We start from the raw sequence: 18,570 nt of genomic DNA, 5'->3' as shown, positions 1-18,570 counted from the left end.
TGCCGCGCTGCGCCTCCAGCCTTCGGGGCGTGTCCAGCCCGCTGATTTTAGGTAGTGGTGAGGTAGGGACCTGGCACTAACCTGCTTGCAGTCACGTGGTGAGAGAGTGGCTCCCGTTTCAATTACTGGTCAGTCCTGAATACACGGAGACAGTCTCGGGCTAATGATGACTAATGTCTTCTTTAACAAAGACAACAGCCCTTGCGTCCAGAGCCTCACACGCAGCCAGTTTTATCAACAAGTCCAGAATATTATTTTTTCATTCATTTTTATAGTCACTGTCTGCTGACCCCAAGTGATACTGTGTTTCTGAAATCCCTGAATCACAGTGACTTCAGTGAGAAAAGTTTATTTCTCTCAAACAAATGCAGCCCTGAGATAAAACCTCGAGGGCTGGTGGAGAGGCTTCACAGCCGTCAGGAGCCAGGCTCCTTCCAACTTCTTGTTCCTCTCACGGTCCAACAGAGCTGCCAGTGCTCCGGTTATCATGCTTGCGTTCCAGAAGGGGGAAGGGGATGCTGAAGCGCGCACCCACCTGCTGCTCCCGCTCACGTGCCGAACTCCAGAGAATGTCCACACCTCACTGCCCGGTGAACTGGGAAACAGGCCTGGATTCTGTGTGGCCACGCCTCAGCTAAACATCAGGGGCCTCACGGCAAGAAGGTGTGGACGGACACTGGGGACACTAGCGCCGTCTGCCACAGGGCTGCTTTCCTTTTGTGGTGGAGACATCAAGCTTTCTCTTTAATTTAAAATTAAGCAAGGAAAGAGTCACTTTAAAGAAAAAGCTACATAACTAGAAGAGCAGGTGGTCCATGGTGAAGGCAAAACCCGCCAAGCTGGCCCTGGGGTCCCCGTGATTTGGGAAAGGCGCTGGGACTACAGAAAAACAAGAGGGCCAGGCTCTGTCCTCAGGAGGAGGTCTCGGGCCCCCCGTGGAGGAAGAGATGGAGGCAGGGGTTCGGGAGGAGGCAGGTGCTTTTTCCAGAAGGGAGACAGAAAGCATCTGAGCCAGGTACAGGAGCTGGGAGGCCTGAAGTGGGGGGTCAGGTGAAGAAGGGGGTCCCCTGCCCATAGGGGCGGGGAAGCCTGCCTCCCTTCACTTTGGAAAAAGGAGCCAAGGCCTCTGTGGTGGGGGGAGAGCACGGGGGGCTTGCCGTGGGGCTTCAGAAGAATGAGAAAGGTTTGGAGCAGGGGTGGCGACCTTAAAGGGGGATAGGTCAGAGATCAGCAGGTGGAGGCTGCTGAGAGGAACCCACCAGTCTGTTAAGCTAGGCCTGCGGGCGATTCTGAAGAAGTGCGTGACCAAGGCCCAGTTAGGGTGGTCCGTGGGGCGCTGACCTTGTCTGCATTGTCCCCTTGCGTCCTCACAGCACAGACCTGCCACCAGTCTGTCCCCATCGTACCACGAGAGGACACTGGTCCGCATGGTGTCGCAGCATGGAAGCAGCAGAACAGATCCCCTGGGCTCTGGGGTCCGGGGTCTGGCTGCTCCCCGAGGCTGGAAACAGTGCCTGGCGCCTGAGTGTGATGGAGCAGATGACCTGGTAAAGGGGGGGGGGTGGAGGGAGGGCTGTCCTGCTCCTGGGCCCCACCGCTCTCCAGCAAGAGCTGCTGGGGACAGTGCCACCCCTCCCTCTGCAGGCAGCCCCTGGTGGGGAGCCTTTGTCCCAAAATAAAAGGGTGTGGGGACCGGAAGTGTGGCTCCCTGTCTCCACCCTGACTTCTCTGGGCGGGAAGCCAGCAGACGGGGTTATTTCCAGCGCTGGCTGGCCAGCACTTTCAGCAGAGTATTTTTGGAGCACACATGAGCCTTGTTTTAGCTTTGGGGGTGCTCCCGTGCCGGGCAGGGACACTCCCCGGGGACGGCCTGCAGTGACACCTTCCCTGGGAGCCGCTGGACAGGATGCAGGCCGGGAAGGGCTGTGACCCCACCCTGGACTGGGCCACTCTCTGGGCCTGCGGTGCTGGTCAGGGAACTAGAAAGTTCTGCATGGTAGGCCGGAAGCCCTCACGCTTCTACCTCCTACTGCGAGACCCCCACGCTCATCACCACCCTGCCCCGCCCCGCCCCGTGCACCTGCACTTCTCGCCAGTCCCAAGGGGAAAACCACCTCCCTCAACCACAGTCCCAGGTTCCCTGTGAAGCTAAAAGCAGAGGCAAGTCCTCCAAGCACCTTGGAAACAACCGAGGCTGCTGCGACGGCCTTAACTAATGCACGGCGTCCTTCCTGAGCGATGGTCCCTGCTTCTCCGTGTTTCCCCGTGACCCAGCCCCAGCTTGTTCGGCCCTAGGTATCTAGTTGTTTCGTTTCCTCATTTTCTGATGAACACATACACTCATTGCCGAGAAAGTGAAGCTCACATTTAATCATGTCATTGTCCTGCTTCAAGTATGTTACTGGCTCCTTTTTGTCTAGAAGATAAACTCCAGGCCTTTCCTTTACCTTCCGGCTGCAAACAGCCCCCTCAGCCTGCCAGGAACCAGCCCAATACTCTATCTGCTTGCTGCCTCTTGGCCTTTGCACTTCTCTGTCTGGAGAACTCCTACTTACCCCATGAAGCCCAACTGAAAAGGCCCCTTCCTGGAAACAGTTAGGTGTCCTGGAACTGGCATGGTCCTTGGAGTCAGAAGCTTGGGTTCTAGGCCAAGCTCTACCTTGTGACCTGAGAAATCACTTTGGGTCTTAAGACTACTTTTTTGTCATTGTTTCTCTGTTCATCTCCCCCATTATACCTGGAGCCCCTCAACGTCAGGTCCCACACTTTGTTCATCCCCAAGTCCTCACCTCCCTCTCCAGCGCTGAAGGCAGTCACCACTTCATGATGGTAACAAATGAGTGACCACCTTTGGTGGGACTGCCAGGTGCTGCGTTGGCTTTGTCCCATAGCAACCCTAGGGGAAGGTGGGAGCACCCCAACTTTACTCACAGGAAATGCAGGGTTGGGGTCCAATAGCAGGAGGCAGTAAGTGCTCCTGGGCAAAGGCACGATCCCTCCCTCAGTGGGGTCCCTCCCATGCCACGGGGCCCAGCACTGGATATGGCGTCATGAGGACTAGGGGCCCAGCTGCCAGGACTCCGGGACTCCCGTGGGTGTCAAAGGCGGCCCAACGCCACCCTCCTGAGGAGGACAAAGGGTGAATCACACCCCGTTTGTTTTACAAATTGGGTGGCAGAGCCTCTCAGATTAACCTGAAACCCAAACAAAAACCAAATCCAGTGGGAGTGCCATCGCCAGCCTGGAGGTGACCGCCTGCTCCCCGGAACACATCCCCTCCCTGTCCCCTGCAGCTCCGGGCTTTCAGGGGTGGGAGACCCGGAGGAGCCGGGACCACCCTCTGTGGCCCCGTGGGTCCTGGCCTGTCCTGGGCAGCTAAGCTGGGAAGAGGTTAGAACCGAGGGCCATTTGGGTTACTTCACAGTCCTGATTATGCAGTCCTTGTGCCCCAGGCAGTGGTGAGGCGATGCGTGGCCTCACCCAGGGCTGAATCAGACTCTCTGGGGGTGGGGCCTGGGTATCTGCAGTTGGAACATGCTTCCAGAAGATTCCTGGAGGGAGTGGGGGGTGACGGGCAGGGGCAGGACCCTTGCTTCTCTCTGTCCTCACAGGCCTGGCGTCCTCTCCTTCCAGGGTCTGGCCCCTGTGCCTGCCTGGACAACCGGCACCCACACTCACGAAGTTCTCTCACCAACCCCTCGCAGCACCTCCTTGCCCATCGGATGGCCCGTCGAACCTCCAGGGCACCTGCCTGTCTCATGCCCCATGCACATGCCAGACCCCAGCTTGGAACCATTCCTGCCGGCAGCTCCAGCAGCACACACAACCCCAAGCCCCCCTCCATCATTCCCCACCCGGCCCAGTGCAGTTGCCTCTGGACCCGGCTCCTATGGCCCCTCCAGCGCCCTCCAGTCCAGCCCACAGCCAGAGCTTGAAAAATGCAAATCTGATCGCATGGCCTCCGGCCTGGGCCTCCACAGGGCCTTCCCCTGGCTCTCAGGACAGAAGTCAAAAGCCACGGTAGGTTCTAGCTGCAAAACAGAAGTGGAAAACAGAAGGGAACTGAGCTTGGAGGGGTTTACGCCACGAAGCAAGGTGGTAAAGGGCAGTGGGGGCTCGCAGGCCTCATGAGGACCAGCAGCGCCCTGGGACTCGTGCAGGGCTGCCCCAGGGAACCTTAGAGCTGGCGCTGCCACCAAAACCACTGCGAGCCCCTGTCGTGCGGCTCCAGTCCATGCTGGGTGCTCCTCGAGACTGCTGTATCCCCGCGCCTCCCAGCTGCTCCGCTGCCCCCGGCCCTTCGTCCCTCGGAGAGGCTGCCTCTGTCCGCCAGTCCTGGGCAGTCCCCCCACCCCCGCGCCCCACGGGCCTCCCCTCCATTTGAGATCCCATGTGTTTCTGTGATGACCCGATGCCTGTCTGTCTCTCCTGCTGGACGGATGTTCCATGAAAGCAGCTGGCGACATACTCCTGTCCTGCGGTCGTCAACCACATAGCAGGTGCTTAGCAAACACTGGTTGAAATGCAAACAGGTGAATGACATTGAAAAGGCTCTTTACCCTAAACTTGAGTTCCTTCTCTATGAACGCCTGCCTTCCAAACTTGTCTATTGACTGGGGCGGGGCTTCCAAGCCCCCCCATGGATACCTGAAACCTGGGTGGTGCTGAACCCCATATACTGTTTCCTATCTGCACCTAGGATACAGTTTCATTTCTAAATTAGACTCAGTGGGAGATTAACAACCATACAAACAAAAACGGATGATTACAATATATGGTAGCGAAAGTTAAGTGAACGGGCCCCTCTCTCAAAATGCCTTGCACCGTCCTTGCCCTGCTCTTCCTGCCCACTCGGTGACACGGCGGAGAGGACGGGGCGTCGGGCTGCTGCTACAACGCCAGCAAGATCACCTCGCCAGGACGGCTGCTGGTGGGGAGTAACTGGAGGGGTGGGAAACCCCCGATAAGGGGTGAAGGGCGACTGTCATGTTTTCTTGACATGCAGACATTCCAGGCTAAGTGGCAGAAGCGAGGTCTTTGATCTGATGGCCCTCTCCTGCCTATCCCAGATGAAGAAGCCATCGTCCATCCCGTCTCACTCCCCGGCTTCCTCCTGCACCCCCAGCAGGCCCCGGATCTCACCACGGGAGGCGTGAGGCAAGTGCCCCACGACCTTCCCCGGCTCACCCAACCCCGCTGCTGAATTTTTTTCTAATTTGAAACACCATCTCTACCATATTCTAAATTCCCCTGTGATCACCTTCACTGCAAATACCAGAAAATCCAAACAGGCTTAAAAATTTTGAAACATAAATGTCAGCTCCTGGGACAGGAAGCCCGGGCAGAGTGAGCTGATTCATGGACTCTGTGAGCTGTGTCTCCGGGTGGCACTGTGCCTGGGACCACAGGCCCTCCCTCTGTGCTCGCCCTGCGCCCTAAGAGCCGGCCACATAGTGGAGCTGGCACTCGAACCCGGGCAATGGACTCCAGAGGCCAGCCTTCTGGAAATGCCGGCCCTCTGCGGAGGCCATGCGTCCCTGAAGGGTGAAAATGACTTCATCTCCTAGTCTTGCCCATCCATGTACAATTATCTCATTTCCTGCAGTCTTCGGTTTATGGTCTGGGCTTTCAGTGGGGCCAGACAACACGGGATTCTTCTCTCCTGCTGTCCTAATATAAAACCCCGCACAGGACCCAGCGGCCAGCTGAGAGGCACTGGGGCTGCTTCCCCAGGCAGCATCGGTGCCTCCGAAGACCTCCAGGATGGAACCCGTGATTCGAGAGTGTTGAGCTGGCCAAGCTAGTGTAAGGGCAAGTCCTTTTAAAACATGCAGTCAGGGACGACTGGGTGGCTCAGCTGGTTAAGCATCTGCCTTCCGCTCAGGTCATGATCCTGGGGTCATGGGATCGAGTCCTGCATTGGGCTCCTTGCTCAGTGGGGAGCCTGCTTCTCCCTCTGCCTGCCACTCCCCGCTTGTGCTCGCTCTCTCTCTGATGAATAAATAAAATCTTAAAAAAAAAAAAAAACATGCACTCAGAAACCATTAAAATAATGACACTTAGTGACCTTTACAATGTGCCAGTCACTCCCAGACACCCCATCTCATCTCTGAAGCTTGCAGCAACCCTGGGAGAGGGTCTAGTCAGGTGAGAAAGGGGGGTTGGAGGTGGTGCTCTGCTGTGGGGGTCACCCAGCTAGAAAGTCAAGCTGTTGGCCTGTTGCTGAGAATGTAGAGTGAATGCATGGACAGATGAATGGGCACATGAATGAAGCAGACAGCCCACAGCAAAGGGGTGTGCGCTCTTACACTCATGGCATCGATCCTGCCTGCAGAGGGACTCTTGGGGTGGCCTGTGTGATTCAGGGGGTGGGAGACATCTCCCTGGGGTCCTCAGATGGACCTCGCTGGGACTAGGCACCATGAAGGGCAAATCGTGGGGCTCGGTCCCCATGGGATATGCTGGCTGGGGGTGCCGCATTGGCGATGGACAGGGGGTTAGCCTGGCCCCAGAGAGAACGCTGCTGGCCTGCCCGCATCTGCCCCAGCCGGGACTGTCACAGCTGGACCACCCCCTGCGTGTGCCCAGGGGAGTGGGGGGCTCAGGCAAGGCTGCCATCAGACTGGGTGTTTGAGCAGGGCCTTAGGCCCAGAAGGGACCCGGGATGGGAGTTCAGGGACAAGGTGCACGGGGCCGGGTGGCCCTCCTGTGTATCGTGATGCTGCCGGGCAGGTTGATCCTGAGGGGCCTGGGGACCCTTGGAGTTGAGTTTCTCCAGCCAGAAACCCCTTTGGGAAGAGCAGCAGGGAGCTGGTCTCCTGGTGATGAGCAAGGTTTCATGATCACGTTACCTCAGTACCTACAAACATAAGGTCAGATCCAATCTTATGCTTCTGGGCCTTGTAAACTGTAAAATACCAATAAAATTACAGATCAGGGAGAGAAAAGGCCACAGGACACACAATTTAGATTAAGATCACAATAAAAAGCACAGTTAATTTAATGAGGCCTGCTTTTTGTGGCAAAATGTACTAACATTTATCCTTTTAGCCATTTTTGAGGGCCACTCAGCACATTCACACTGCTGGGGACATCCCCACCAACCGCCTGGCAGGCAGGTTTGGGGGATCGGGCAGCCTCGTGTCGGACTGATGCCCGAGTGACTCAAAGAGCCCGGATGTTATTCTATTCAAGCCACACCACGAGAGCACCATCCACAGGTCCTGTGCTCAGGCTCAGTGAGGACGCCATCCAGCACTGAATCGGTCTCTGTTCCTTGCTGACAATTAATGCGGTTAGTATACACGTGTGACTCTTGCTGTCTGTGTCACTTAGTCGGAGACTTAAGACACAGGCCTTCTTTGATGAAAGGGGATCTCCACTGCCAATTTTCCCTGCAGAAGGGAAGCTCTGTCTCTATCAGCACATGTCGGGTGACTGGCTGTCTTCACGTGAGCACAGCCCTGCTTGCCGGCCGGGTCCAAACAGCACACACAGAATCACGTGGCTAGAAAGCGTCAGCAAGATGACTCAGAGGCGGTATCATGGAAATACAAACACAAACCTAAAACATACGCAGGGAGCTTGCGGTTGCTAAGAAGTCAGGGGTCTGTAGTCGGATATTGCTTGTCTGGGGGCTGATGGCAGGTGGGGTCCTCGAGAGAAGGGATGGGGCTCCGTTGGGGGGGGGGGGGGGGTGCNNTGTGTGGAAGCAAGTCCCAAGGGGGAGGGGGCCCGGTCTCCACCTTTGGCAACTGGGTGGATCGTGGTGCCAGGCATAGAACCAGAGTCAGGCGCGGGGAGATGCGGAGTCTGTGCGGAGGAGAGAATAAAGCCTGACCCCCATGACACCCATGGCCTAAACCCTGGACCCGTGAATGTGCGCTTATATGGCAAAAGGTGTTGACCCCTTGGCAGCTGACAAGAAGGGTCTGGGGCTTCAGAGAACCATGTGGCAGGCACCGAGGACCTGGCAGGTGAGGCTCAGGGCCTGGCTTCCCTGGGTGCTAAGTGGGAAGAGGGTTCTGGATGTGCAGGGACAGGAATATGGGGTCTGAGATGTGGTGGCCAGAGGAAGGAGAACCAGCAGGAGAAAATGTCATGCAATTACCACGACAAGCATTGAATGCCCCGGACGCTGAGCAACTGACCACGAAGTACACAGTGGTTTTGGCGACCTGGGACCTCACAGGTGCAGCTTGCGGCGGTGGGGGAGTGGTCCTGGGGTGGTAGGAAGACGCAGCAGGGGAGCAAGGAGATGAGATGCGGGAGGGTCTGCCTGGACCCTGCTCCAATGCAAGCCTCTGGAAGGGTCTAACAGAGCCCTGTGTGTGTGCATGTCCACAACCCAGCAGGGCTGGCTGGGGTGGGAGGGCAGAGGGGGAGTGAAGCCGGGAAATCTGGGAGGCCATGAGACTAGGGAGTCGGCCCTCTGTTCCAGGAAACACTTGACGAAACTCCCCTTCGTTGGCCTGACATCGCCCACAAAGCACGTACATTTGGGCCTTTCCCCTGTCTTTCTCGGGAGAAAAAGAACTAAGAGCAAAAGGTGGCTCTAACTTTAACTTTCAAGTAAACCATATGACTTGTGAGCAACCTTTACTGGAAGTACAGATTCCACAAAAAAGTCTTACAAAAAATATTAATGGAACAGAAGTTGTTTTTTGCGATGCTGCCGCAACAAATTCCTCTGAACATTCTAGCCATTCCCGTGCCCAGGGCGGGTGTCACTGGTCCCGTCCAAGGTCCTGGTTCCGATCGGATGTCAGTCAGACCCATCCCAGACCTCCCTTGAAGCAGTGCCTCAGATCACTGGTGGGGAAGACACGGAGACGTGCGGGCGACAGGCGACATCTCAGGAGCAGCGGCCATGGGCGGGCCCGCTGCAGTGAGGTCATGAGGGACAGAGCTCCGCGGCTCTGGGTGACATGTTGCTGCTTACTTTCGAAGCACCTGAGAAGCAAGTTGCCACAGATTCGGGCAAGCACTTGGTATTCATTGAATCGTCCCGTTTTAGGGTGATGAAGCCACAAGGGGCAGAGCCAGCGGTGGACCCCAGGTCACACCCGAAAGCCCGCGTGCTCTGTGGCTCTCTGGGGACACCCCCACCAAAGAGTCCAAGCTACACCTAGTCCTTTATCTGGCGGACAGTGAAAACACATTACAGAAAATATAGAAAATGCAGGAAGTATAAATATCATTTAAAAACCATCCTTCTCGAAGACTTGCCGTGCATCTTTCCATTTCTGGTGCCCATACAAGCTTTTGTGCTTTTGCTATCTGCTTGTGTCTACTTTCACTACACTTTTCCTCTTGTTCCACAAAGTAGGGGAAACCGTGTGCTTCCCAAGGGGCAGTCTCCTTGTCCCGTTGCTGTGCCTCAAAGCCTGGCATGGGGCTGCTGAGGGCGGAAGCCTCCCGAACACAGACGCGTGAACGGGCTGAACAAACGCGGGCCTCCATCCGGCTCTGAGCCAGCATCTGCTGGGGGCGGCTGTCAGTGTAAGCTGACCCCGCATCACCAGGCTCCAGGCTCTGCCCACCTCCGGGCCCGCAAACCGGGCGGCGCGCACGGCCTAGAGGCGCAGGATGGAGACTCTCCTCCCGTCATCTATTCGGAGTCTTGGGATTCAGATCCCGGCCTCGAGGGGAGGCCACGTGCAGCTGCTCCAGAGCCCTGCTCTTCCTCCCTCACTGCGTGGCCAGCAGCTGCTCTCCACGGAGGACCCGGGATGCGAGTGCGGGGGGGAAACCTGGTGCCCTCACACCTTGGGGGACTGGGAGACCGGCCACAAGAGCGAGCTGGCCACGGACTATTTCCGGTGCGGAAACCACAGGTCATCGAAGCCTCTATCACAGCAGCGTGAGGGTATGACGGAGGGAGAGGCGTGCAGGGGGAGGCAGGTGCACGTGCGGGTGTCTGGCATCTACCCTTCCGGCAGCTTATCTCATAAGCCATGAGGGAACGGAGAACGTCTGAAATCTGCCTCTGTTCGAGAAACAGGGACATGATTTTTCAGCAAACCTTCTCTCCAAAGCGACCCGTCAGCCAAGCCGCCGACACTCACTGGCAGTGCTGACGCGTCTATGACGCACAGGCCGGCTCCGCCTGAGGCCCAGAGAGCAGGTGCGCCGGCAGCGGGGAAACGCGGCGCACGGCACAGGGCCAGGCTGCGCCGCCATGGCACCCTGAGCTTGTGAGCTGCCTAACCCGTGCTCCTGGCCACGAGCTGGGGGTCTACAGAGCAGGGCCACGTCACTCTCACTTCCTGCGGCAGCCCCAGCCCCTCGCCGTGCAGGGGCTAAGGCTGGTCTGCAGCTTAGCAGGACGGCGTGCGCAGGATCTCAGCAACCTAAGGCCACGGTGGGCGTGGCGGGACATCACGTGTGGCTTTTCCAAGGTCACAGCTGGAAGGCCTGAACAAGGGACAGCCACCTGGCTCTCTGAGGCCTCTCAGCGGGAGGCGGGCCCGAAGCTGGTGAAAGGTGGCCTCCAGCAGACCAGTTTGCTGAGCGCACACGCTCCCCTTGTTAGTGGCTCCTGGAGCTGTTATGAAGCCCAGCTGCCAAGTTCACGGTTCAGCCTAAGAGAGGCGGCAAGCGGTACCGAAACTGACCACAAAGGGACTTTTGAGAATATGAAGTAATGCTCAACAGGAATGTAAAATTCTTTGTATTATGGAGCTTTCCACTGTCAAGGAATAAGCTTTAGTAGGATTGCCACAGAAGCAGAAACACCACTTTTTAAAATTATAAGATCCTGTTATCAGAATGATTTTGATACAAAATAGTAATTAGCTGTGGCATCACAGAAATCCTAATATTTCTAAGAACTAACGTTTGTAGAGCACCGACTGTGTCAATCACCCGAGCACCTAACAGTCCCACCGCAAGCCTTCCTCCCCAGTCTTACTACCCCTCCTGACACCCTCAAGGGCCATGAGCCCACTAGGTATCCCCACGCCACCTGCCCCGGTGTATGGGTCTTCACGGACGGCCTCAAGGCCTCTGGCTGTCTGTGGCAGCACAGAGTGACCGAGTGGTCCCAGTGTGGGCTCTGGAGCCTGACAGCCTTGGCTCCACTCCCAGCTCTCCCACTGCCAACCGCACACGGCTTCCCCACCCCAAGAGTAACAATGCTGATCACCGCTGATATTGAAGGTCCTTCTGTGTGCGGGGCATGGATAAAAAACTCCCCCCACCCAGGGACTCATTTCCAGGGACAAGAGACTCTCCCCCTCAAGAGCCATCGTGACAAGTGAATGAAAGCACGTGCACAGTGCCCGAAACCCTGCCGGGCACAGAGTAAGCGCCCCGTGAACGCCCACTCCGATTAAGAAGCCAGGCGTGGCTCGAGCGCTGGGGCCCCCCCCGCCCCAGCTCACGGCCAGGTCTTCACAGCACCGGCGAGTGGAAGGCACTTGGTCAGCCTTGGTGGGGGAACCCAAGCTGGGGCTGTGCGGATGCCCTCGGGCCCCCGGAGAAGATCAGCTGGGTCACCAGGGGGCCCCCAAGGCGGGCCCATCCGAGTCCCAGGATGTCAAGGACACGGAGATGCTGCCACCACCACCTGTACTGCTCTCGTTCTCGTTCTCATTTTCGAGGCCCTGGGCCTGCTGATGCTCCACGATGAGGTCGGCCACCAGGTTCAGCTGGCAGGCCCTGAGCACCCTCACCAGGTGGGACACTGTCGCCTCCTCCGTCTTGGTGCTCTTCCAGACTCTCAGTGACTCCCTCACCTGCTCTGTCAGGTTGCGGGGGTATTTCTCCTCGATGGCATCGATCTTGGCATCTGTCACTTTAAGGTGACGGGCCAGTCTTCTCCAGTCCTTCCCCACGTTATCACAGATGATGTCAAATGCCGCACGCAGGTCTGGGGAGAGAAGAAAATGATTTATCAGAAGTCTGGGGAGCGTGTTAGGAGATAAGTAACCCCACATTCCCAGTGGGCTTCTCAGTGCTGACCTAAGTGCTGGGGATGTAAGAGGTCCTCTTGCAGAGGCTGGAGTCACCCAGCAGCAGGGGCCAGGGGAAGGTCAGAGAAAGCCCAAGGGGGGCCTCCAGTCCTGCCCCCAGCCCACTCCAAAAACACTGCCCAAAAGGGGTGGCCTGCTGAAGAGGTGATGGCTGGCGTGGGTGGCAGTGGAGCTAATGGCGGAATGGGGAAAACTGAGGGAGGGCCTGGGAGATGTCCAACGGAAGGAAAAGGAATTGCTCCCCCACCCCACCCTGTAGTGGGTTAAATGGTGGCCCCTAAAGCATTATGTCCACCTCAAATCCCTGGCGCTGCGAATGTTAACTTATTTGGAGAAGGGTCTTTGCAGATGTGATCAAGTGGAGGACCTTGGGGTGAGGTCATCCTGGATCATCCAGGTGGGTTCGAAATACAGTGACAAGTACCTTTACAAGAAAGACAGAAGAGGAGGCCGTGTGACCATGGAGGCAGAGACTGGAGAGAGGTGGCCATTTGCCAAAGAATGCCCGGAGCCCCCAGACCCTGGAAATGGTGGAAGGAGGAAGCCTGGCTCTGCCGACAACTTGACTTCTGACTTCTGGCTCCAGGACTGGGGAGGATCAGTTCCATGTTGCTTCAAGGCCCCGAGTTCTGGTCCTTTGTACGGCAGCCCGGGGCAAGAAAATGGCAGCCTGGGGCAAGAAAATGGCAGCCCGGGGCAAAAAAATGGCAGCCCGGGGGCAAGAAAACCACCCAAATCTTTGGAAGCCGCCTGGACTGACCACCAGTCTTCGGTCCCTGGCTACCAGGTCCTCATCTGCTGAAAGGTCACAACTGAGACCAGCTGGTGTGGCATTACAGACCCTAACAGGCGGTTTCTGGAATGGAGGGCAAGCAGAGAGGAAGCACAAAATGCTGCTTGGAGGGCCCCAGCAAACGTGTATCTTCAGCTACAGACCCCCAAGATGCCGTCAGCCTGTGTGCCGACTCTGCTCTGGCCCCTGGAGGTGGGCAGGTGGGCACCTGTGTTACTGTGACCACTGGTACAGAGGGAGAAACCGAGGCACAGGGAAGCGAAGTGATTTTCCTGATGTCATACAGCTAGACAACGGCACAGCCAGAAAGCGAAACCCTGACAAGTCTGGTGCCGGTCCACTCTCGACCAGGACGCTGTCCCGTCTTCTGTGCGAGAGTAATACCGGATGGGCCCTCATGAACCCACCCCTACCTGCTAATCTCTGGTGAACTCTCCCGCAACACACCGTATCTACACACATACAAACACAGACGGACACATAGAAATCTAAAATGTTATGATCTGTATTTTGTGAACTGCCTTTTAAATGTATTATTTCAACAATCTGCCGTCCACTGAATGTCCTTGAAAACATAATTCTTCTATGTCCTGTTCTGTTTGCACAGCACTGAGTGTATCGTTTATATACAGGTCTTTACAGAGTAACACCTGTGTTGTCACAGGTCTGTCCTTTCTGATTTGGTGACCGGAGGACTGATGCCAGGCCAGAGCTTCAAGCCTATGGGGGGTGTCCTGGAAGCACCCCCCATCACCCCCTCCCAGGGCTCGGAGAACACGGGGGTATGGCTGAGAAACCCTGCTCTACCCAGGTCTCATTTTTATTCCTCGAAACCTCGGCAAGCCCCAGGGGAGGGTGGAGAGAGGGGAAGCCTGAGCACAGGGTAGGAAGCCACACAGAATGGACTTGGTCAGAGAGTGTAGGTGCTAACACCACCCACGCACCCACTCACGGCTGCCTCAGTTCAGTCCTAGTTAGCAATGGGCTGTGCATCTTAAGCTCCTCACTTCACCTTCCAGCCATGGCCCCCTGGCTTGTAAGACACGAATAAGAATAGAGAGCAGAACCTAACTATGGGGCTATCCTGAAAACTTAACGGCGGGCTAGAGCCATTTTCAGTACTGTTCTCACTGCGTCAAGGGCACCAGTGGGGCATTCCCAGAGGCAGAAGGAAAGCGAAAGCAGCAGCCGCTGGCTCACCTAGCTCCTCCCATCCAGAGGAGGTGAGCAACGCCCTTTCCTTTGTAGTAATTTCTAATTAAGCCGGAGGAAGGGGGCTGATGGAGAAAATACTGAATTGGTATGTGTTTTCACGTTTTCCAACCCAGAGTAAGTCAACTTTTATGAGTTCTGGCTCTCCCATCTGCAAAGTGGGCAGTTCACCAGTCTCCCAGGAGTGTTCAAAGCAAATCTGCTCAAATCGAACCTGGAAAATGTTAGCGCGGCTGGCTGGCCACAACTACTGCTGGGCAAACTGGCCCTGCCTCCGCCGGGCCCGGGCTCGGTCAGTCCCCTAGCCTCCCGGGCCCCGCCCCGCCCCTCCTCCCGGTCCCCGGCCCGCAGCGCCCACCTCGCTCCTCCGGCGGGGCCCTGCCCGCCGCGCCCGCCTCGAAGTTGTCCAGGCGCTGCAGCAGGTCCTGGCGCCGCAGGGAGACCAGCAGCTCGCGCAGCAGCTCGGTGTGCTCGGAGTCCAGCTCGTTCTGCTCGAGCAGCACGTTGAAGAGGTCGAGGCCGCTGTGCACGCGCTCCAGCTTCCTCTTGCCCACGCGGCCCCGGCACAGGAACTTGAGCTCGGTCAGCTCGTCGTTCGACAGGCCGGTCGACACCGAGTGCAGCAGCACCAGGAACGGGTCCATGGCGGCGGGCCGCGGTGGGGCCCGGCCCGGCCCTCCGCGCGTGCCCCGTTCCGCCCCACCGTCCTCTTGGCTGCCCGGCGGCCCCCCGCGGCCCCCTGCGGCCCCGGCGGCCCGGCGTCTGCGTCACAGACCCCGCGCCGCAGACCCCAAGTCCTTGGCCCTACCACCGGAAGTCCGTGCCTACGCCCGCTTTCCCGAAGTCTCGCGAGACCTCCGGGACCCGCGCATGCGGCCCTGGCCCGACTGAAGGCGTTTCCGCCCTGGAGGCAGGAGGGCGCCGCCGGGGGATTTCGCTGGAGAGCTTGTGGCGCGGGGTTGGAGGGCTTCCGAGCCTGCGCCCTGAAGACCATCTCCCGCGCGGTGGGGTACTGTGGCCAGGGGTCCAAGACCCAGGCGCGGACTGAGAGGGTGGACCTGCGTTTCCCGGGCAGTGTTGCACTGCGGACGCCGATAATAAATGCATTTATTGTTAACATTTGTGAGAGTGCAAAGGGTCTTTTAATGCTCGCTGTGCATTTCTCTGCGGAAAAGACTGTTCAGAGGTTTATTGAAGTTTTAAAGTTTGGTTTTACTAATATTTCATTTTGAAAGTTATAGCCATTTATGCGTTCGAATGCTTTTAGTATTTATTGAACGATTGCTGTGGGGCAGGCAGTAGGTGCTGGGAACACATTTGGGAGCGAAGAGCAGAAGTGCCCGCCTGCCGGGAGTTATGTCATCAGTACCCAAGCTTACATAATACAGATGAGAAAGTTGTGCAGTATGCCAGAAGTTACTAAGAGCCAGGGCAAAGAGGGTAAGGGGTTGGGGAGTGTGGAGGTGGGGGCGCGATTAGAGCGGGCTTCACTGCGGAGGTGCAGGTGCGGGGACCAGGTGCAGGGGCCGGTGGCCAGGTGTGTGGGTGTTGGGGGGGAAGGGTGCAGGCGGGGCACAGTCACAGCAGAGGCACGTGAAAGCGGAGGTTCCGGAAACAGTTGGGGGACCGAAGCGTCTGGAGCGGAGAGGGGGAGGCAGGGGTTGCCAGAGAGGAGAGGGGAGGGGTGGATTAGGAGGGCGCCTCATGGGCCAGGTGCAGACCTGGCTTTACTACCCCTCGGAGAGGAGACCCTGCAGAGTGTAAGCAGAGGAGTGAAGCATCCGAGTTTCCTTAAAAAATAAAAAAAAATTAAAAAAATAGAAAGATACACACACACACACACACACACATATATTTATCTGAGACAGAATTCACAACCCATATAACTTATCCGTTTAAAGTATACGTTTCAGGGGATTTTAGTATATTCATAAGGTTGTGCAAACCTCACCATTAGGTAATTTTAGAACATTCTCATCACGCTGAGTAGAAACCTGCTATCTATTAGCAGTTCCTTCCTTTCCCTCCCCCTCCCCTCACTCTGATAACCACTACTTTATTTTCTGCCTCTTTGGATTTGACTATTCCGGACATTTCATATAAATGGGAGCATACACTATGTGTCTTTTTCTGCCTGGTTTCTTTCACTGGGCAAAATGTTTTCAAGGTTCATCCATGCTGTGGCGTGGGACAGTGCGCCATTCCTTTTTCATGAATCCATAGTAGTCCCTTGTACAGAGAGACCACATTTGTATATATCCAGTCGTCAGCTGATGGACATTTCAGTTGTTTCCACTGTTAAAAACCAAAATTCAACGGAGTAAATTTGAAGATCTAATTGGCTCTATTCAATAATTCACGAACCAAACAGCATCCCATGTTGCAAGTAGAAAGCTCTGGAGAGCTGCGCGTACAAAACGAGGTTTTTATAGGCAGAAGGGGAAGAAAAGGAAGTTTTCTAAGGAAGAGTGGATTGTTCTGGCAAGGTCACCTTCCTTTGGGGGAAGGTGGGGGTCTATCATGCAGATCACCCCTCTAGTGCCCAGCAGGGAACCCCAGATCGTTTAGTTTGAGGTTACATTCCTGGGAGCGGTGGACCCGGCATGTGAGTCTTGGTTTGCTGCCCTGGGGAAAAGTGACTCCATTTTGGGCCTGTTGTTCCTTTTTTTAACAGCACCTTTTGGCTGTTATGAATAATGCTGCTATGAACTCGGTGTTACATTTTTGGAGGGTCTCTCTGCCATGTGTAAAAGCTGAATAACCCTGATGAGAGATGAGGGTATGTGGACTGAGAGCAGGGGTGGGGATGAGAAGGAGGCAGCCTTCTTTCGATTTGGGGGTGTATGTAATGGAGGGGGACTGAGGACCCTTGTAAAGTTTGAAGGATGAGGAGGTCCTCTGACTAATCCAGGTGAGGTTTGGGTGGGTGGGTGGGGGTTTAGGGAGGACCTTCTAGAGATGTTGATTGGACAGTGACATGCACGGGACTAGGTTTTGGAACAGAGACCTTAACAGGAGGAGGAGACCTTAAGCAGGAGACGTTAACTGGGGAGTGTTCACCAGGTAGATGGTGTGTGTGGTGGTGAATTTTAGGTGTCAGCTTGACCGGGCTAAGGGCTGCCTGGTAGCTGGTCAACCAGAGGCTGGATGTTTCTGAGGGTGTTTCTGCAAGAGTTGAGCATTTGAATTGGCGCTCTGAGTGAAGAAGATGGCCCTCCCCAGTGCGAGCGGGCATCATCCAATCCGTTAAGGGTCCAAATAGAGCAAAACGTTGGAGGAAGGGAGAATTTGCATTCTCCGCTTGAGAACCATTCCCCCACCCCATTTTCAGACATTCACACTCAGACTGAGCTATACCCCTGGCTTTCCTAGGTCCCCAGCTTGTGCGTTGTGGGACTTCTCGGCCTCCATGATCGTTCGAGCCAATTCCTATGACAAATCGTCTCTTGTATAGATCTCTGTATATCCCATCAGTCTGTTTCCCTGGACAGCCCTCACCAGTATAGTACCTGGAGCGCTTGCAAGATGAGGTCACCTCTGTGGAGGGAGCAGACAGAAAAGAGGGTCAAGGGCTGAGCCCTGGGGGTCCACCTGTTTGAGAGAAGTGGAGAAGACTGTGAAAGAGGCTGAGAAGGAGCCCCTCGAGGCAGGAGGTCAACCAAGGAGCGTCAAACCACACCCCTGCGGGCGAACCCTGTTTCTTTGTCCCTGCACATGTCTCGTCTCCTGATTTACCAAATACTTGGCTTCCTGCTCTGCACTTTTCACCCATCTCTCCTGCCAGAATGTGACCCTTGGAAGCAGGGGGGAAGGAAGCATTTGGTCTTTCAGCATTATGTGGGATGTTAGCTGTGAGCTTTTCTTTTCTTTTTCTTTTCTTTTCTTTTCCTTTCTTTTCTTTTCTTTTCTTCTCTTTTCTTTTCTTTTCTTTTCTTTTCTTTTCTTTTCTTGCAGATGCTCTTTATCAAGTTTAGGTAATGCTTCTTTACTCCTAACTTGCTGAGAATTTTAGTTGCTGCCATTGAAATAATAAATGGTTGCAGAATTTTGTCAAATGCTTTTTCTGTATCAGTTGATATGATTACATGATTTATCTTCTTCAGGTTACTGATGTGGTGGGTTGCATGAATCTTTCTTTTTTAAGATTCATTTATTTATTTGAGAGAAAGAGAGAAAAAGCATGAGTGGGGGGAGGGGCAGAGGGAGAAGGAGAGAGAGAATCTCAAGCTGACTCCCTGCTGAGCCCGAAGACTGACAAAGGGCTCCCCCTCACCCCCCTGAGATCGTGACCTGAGCTGAAATCAAGAGTCGGACACTTAACGGACTGAGCCACCCAGGCGCCCCGCGTGGACTTGGCTTTGCATGTCCAACCAGCCTCTCACAGCTGGAATAAATCCCGCTTGCTCATGGCGTATAATTCTTTTTTCACGGTGTTGGATTTGTTTGCTAATATTTGTTGTGGATTTTTGCGTTTCAGTTCATAAAAGTAGTTTTTTCCTCCCACTGTTTTTGGTTTGTTTCTGGTATCAGGGTAATACTGGCCTCATAATATAAGTCGAGAAGTGTTCCCTCCTCTTCTCTTTTCTGGAA

The 18,570-nt window shown here is 55.6% G+C and overlaps 2 protein-coding genes and 1 long non-coding RNA gene across 10 annotated transcripts; 1 reads left to right on the top strand and 2 right to left on the bottom strand.

The window, feature by feature from the left end:
* Positions 1-272: 272 nt before the first annotated feature.
* Positions 273-1,397, bottom strand: LOC121104808. The gene is made up of 2 exons (XR_005837194.1): positions 1,260-1,397; positions 273-742 (listed from the first exon to the last, which is right to left on the bottom strand). It is a non-coding gene; the product is annotated as an uncharacterized LOC121104808 (long non-coding RNA).
* LOC103671071 (vegetative cell wall protein gp1-like) lies at positions 363-5,938 on the top strand. Of its 8 annotated transcripts, none has more exons than XM_040639589.1 (4): positions 364-663; positions 1,374-1,547; positions 3,634-4,020; positions 4,161-5,933. In XM_040639589.1, the coding sequence occupies exons 1-4, from the start codon at positions 488-490 to the stop codon at positions 4,402-4,404; spliced, it is 981 nt and encodes a 326-aa protein (XP_040495523.1). In that variant the 5' UTR covers positions 364-487; the 3' UTR covers positions 4,405-5,933. The 8 variants fall into 8 exon arrangements, 5 of the variants coding, with proteins under 5 accessions (XP_040495528.1, XP_040495523.1, XP_040495525.1 ...); XM_040639591.1 differs by having other exon boundaries at positions 366-663; positions 3,612-4,020; XR_005837193.1 differs by adding an exon at positions 2,130-2,295 and having other exon boundaries at positions 369-663; positions 3,705-5,934.
* Positions 5,939-8,581: 2,643 nt separating this feature from the next.
* FADD (Fas associated via death domain) lies at positions 8,582-14,715 on the bottom strand. Its single transcript, XM_040639588.1, has 2 exons — positions 14,339-14,715; positions 8,582-11,872 (listed from the first exon to the last, which is right to left on the bottom strand). The coding sequence occupies exons 1-2, from the start codon at positions 14,622-14,624 to the stop codon at positions 11,496-11,498; spliced, it is 663 nt and encodes a 220-aa protein (XP_040495522.1). The 5' UTR covers positions 14,625-14,715; the 3' UTR covers positions 8,582-11,495.
* Between the last annotated feature and the right edge of the window lie 3,855 nt (positions 14,716-18,570).

The sequence above is a fragment of the Ursus maritimus genome, unplaced genomic scaffold (assembly GCF_017311325.1).
Source record: "Ursus maritimus isolate PB19 unplaced genomic scaffold, ASM1731132v1 scaffold_23, whole genome shotgun sequence".
Taxonomy (NCBI): Eukaryota; Metazoa; Chordata; class Mammalia; order Carnivora; family Ursidae; genus Ursus; species Ursus maritimus.
This window is presented reverse-complemented; position numbering and strand designations above follow the sequence as displayed.

Bases quoted from the DNA above. Each gene is read 5' to 3' on its own strand.
- LOC103671071 (XM_040639589.1), top strand. From the start codon at position 488: ATGCTTGCGTTCCAGAAGGGGGAAGGGGATGCTGAAGCGCGCACCCAC. The intron at 1,548-3,633 runs GTAAAGGGGGGG...CTCTCCTTCCAG, and splicing joins GTGATGGAGCAGATGACCTG to GGTCTGGCCCCTGTGCCTGC. The intron at 4,021-4,160 runs GTAGGTTCTAGC...GGACTCGTGCAG, and splicing joins GACAGAAGTCAAAAGCCACG to GGCTGCCCCAGGGAACCTTA.
- FADD (XM_040639588.1), bottom strand. From the start codon at position 14,624: ATGGACCCGTTCCTGGTGCTGCTGCACTCGGTGTCGACCGGCCTGTCG. The intron at 11,873-14,338 runs GTGGGCGCTGCG...TTCTCTCCCCAG, and splicing joins GGCCCCGCCGGAGGAGCGAG to ACCTGCGTGCGGCATTTGAC.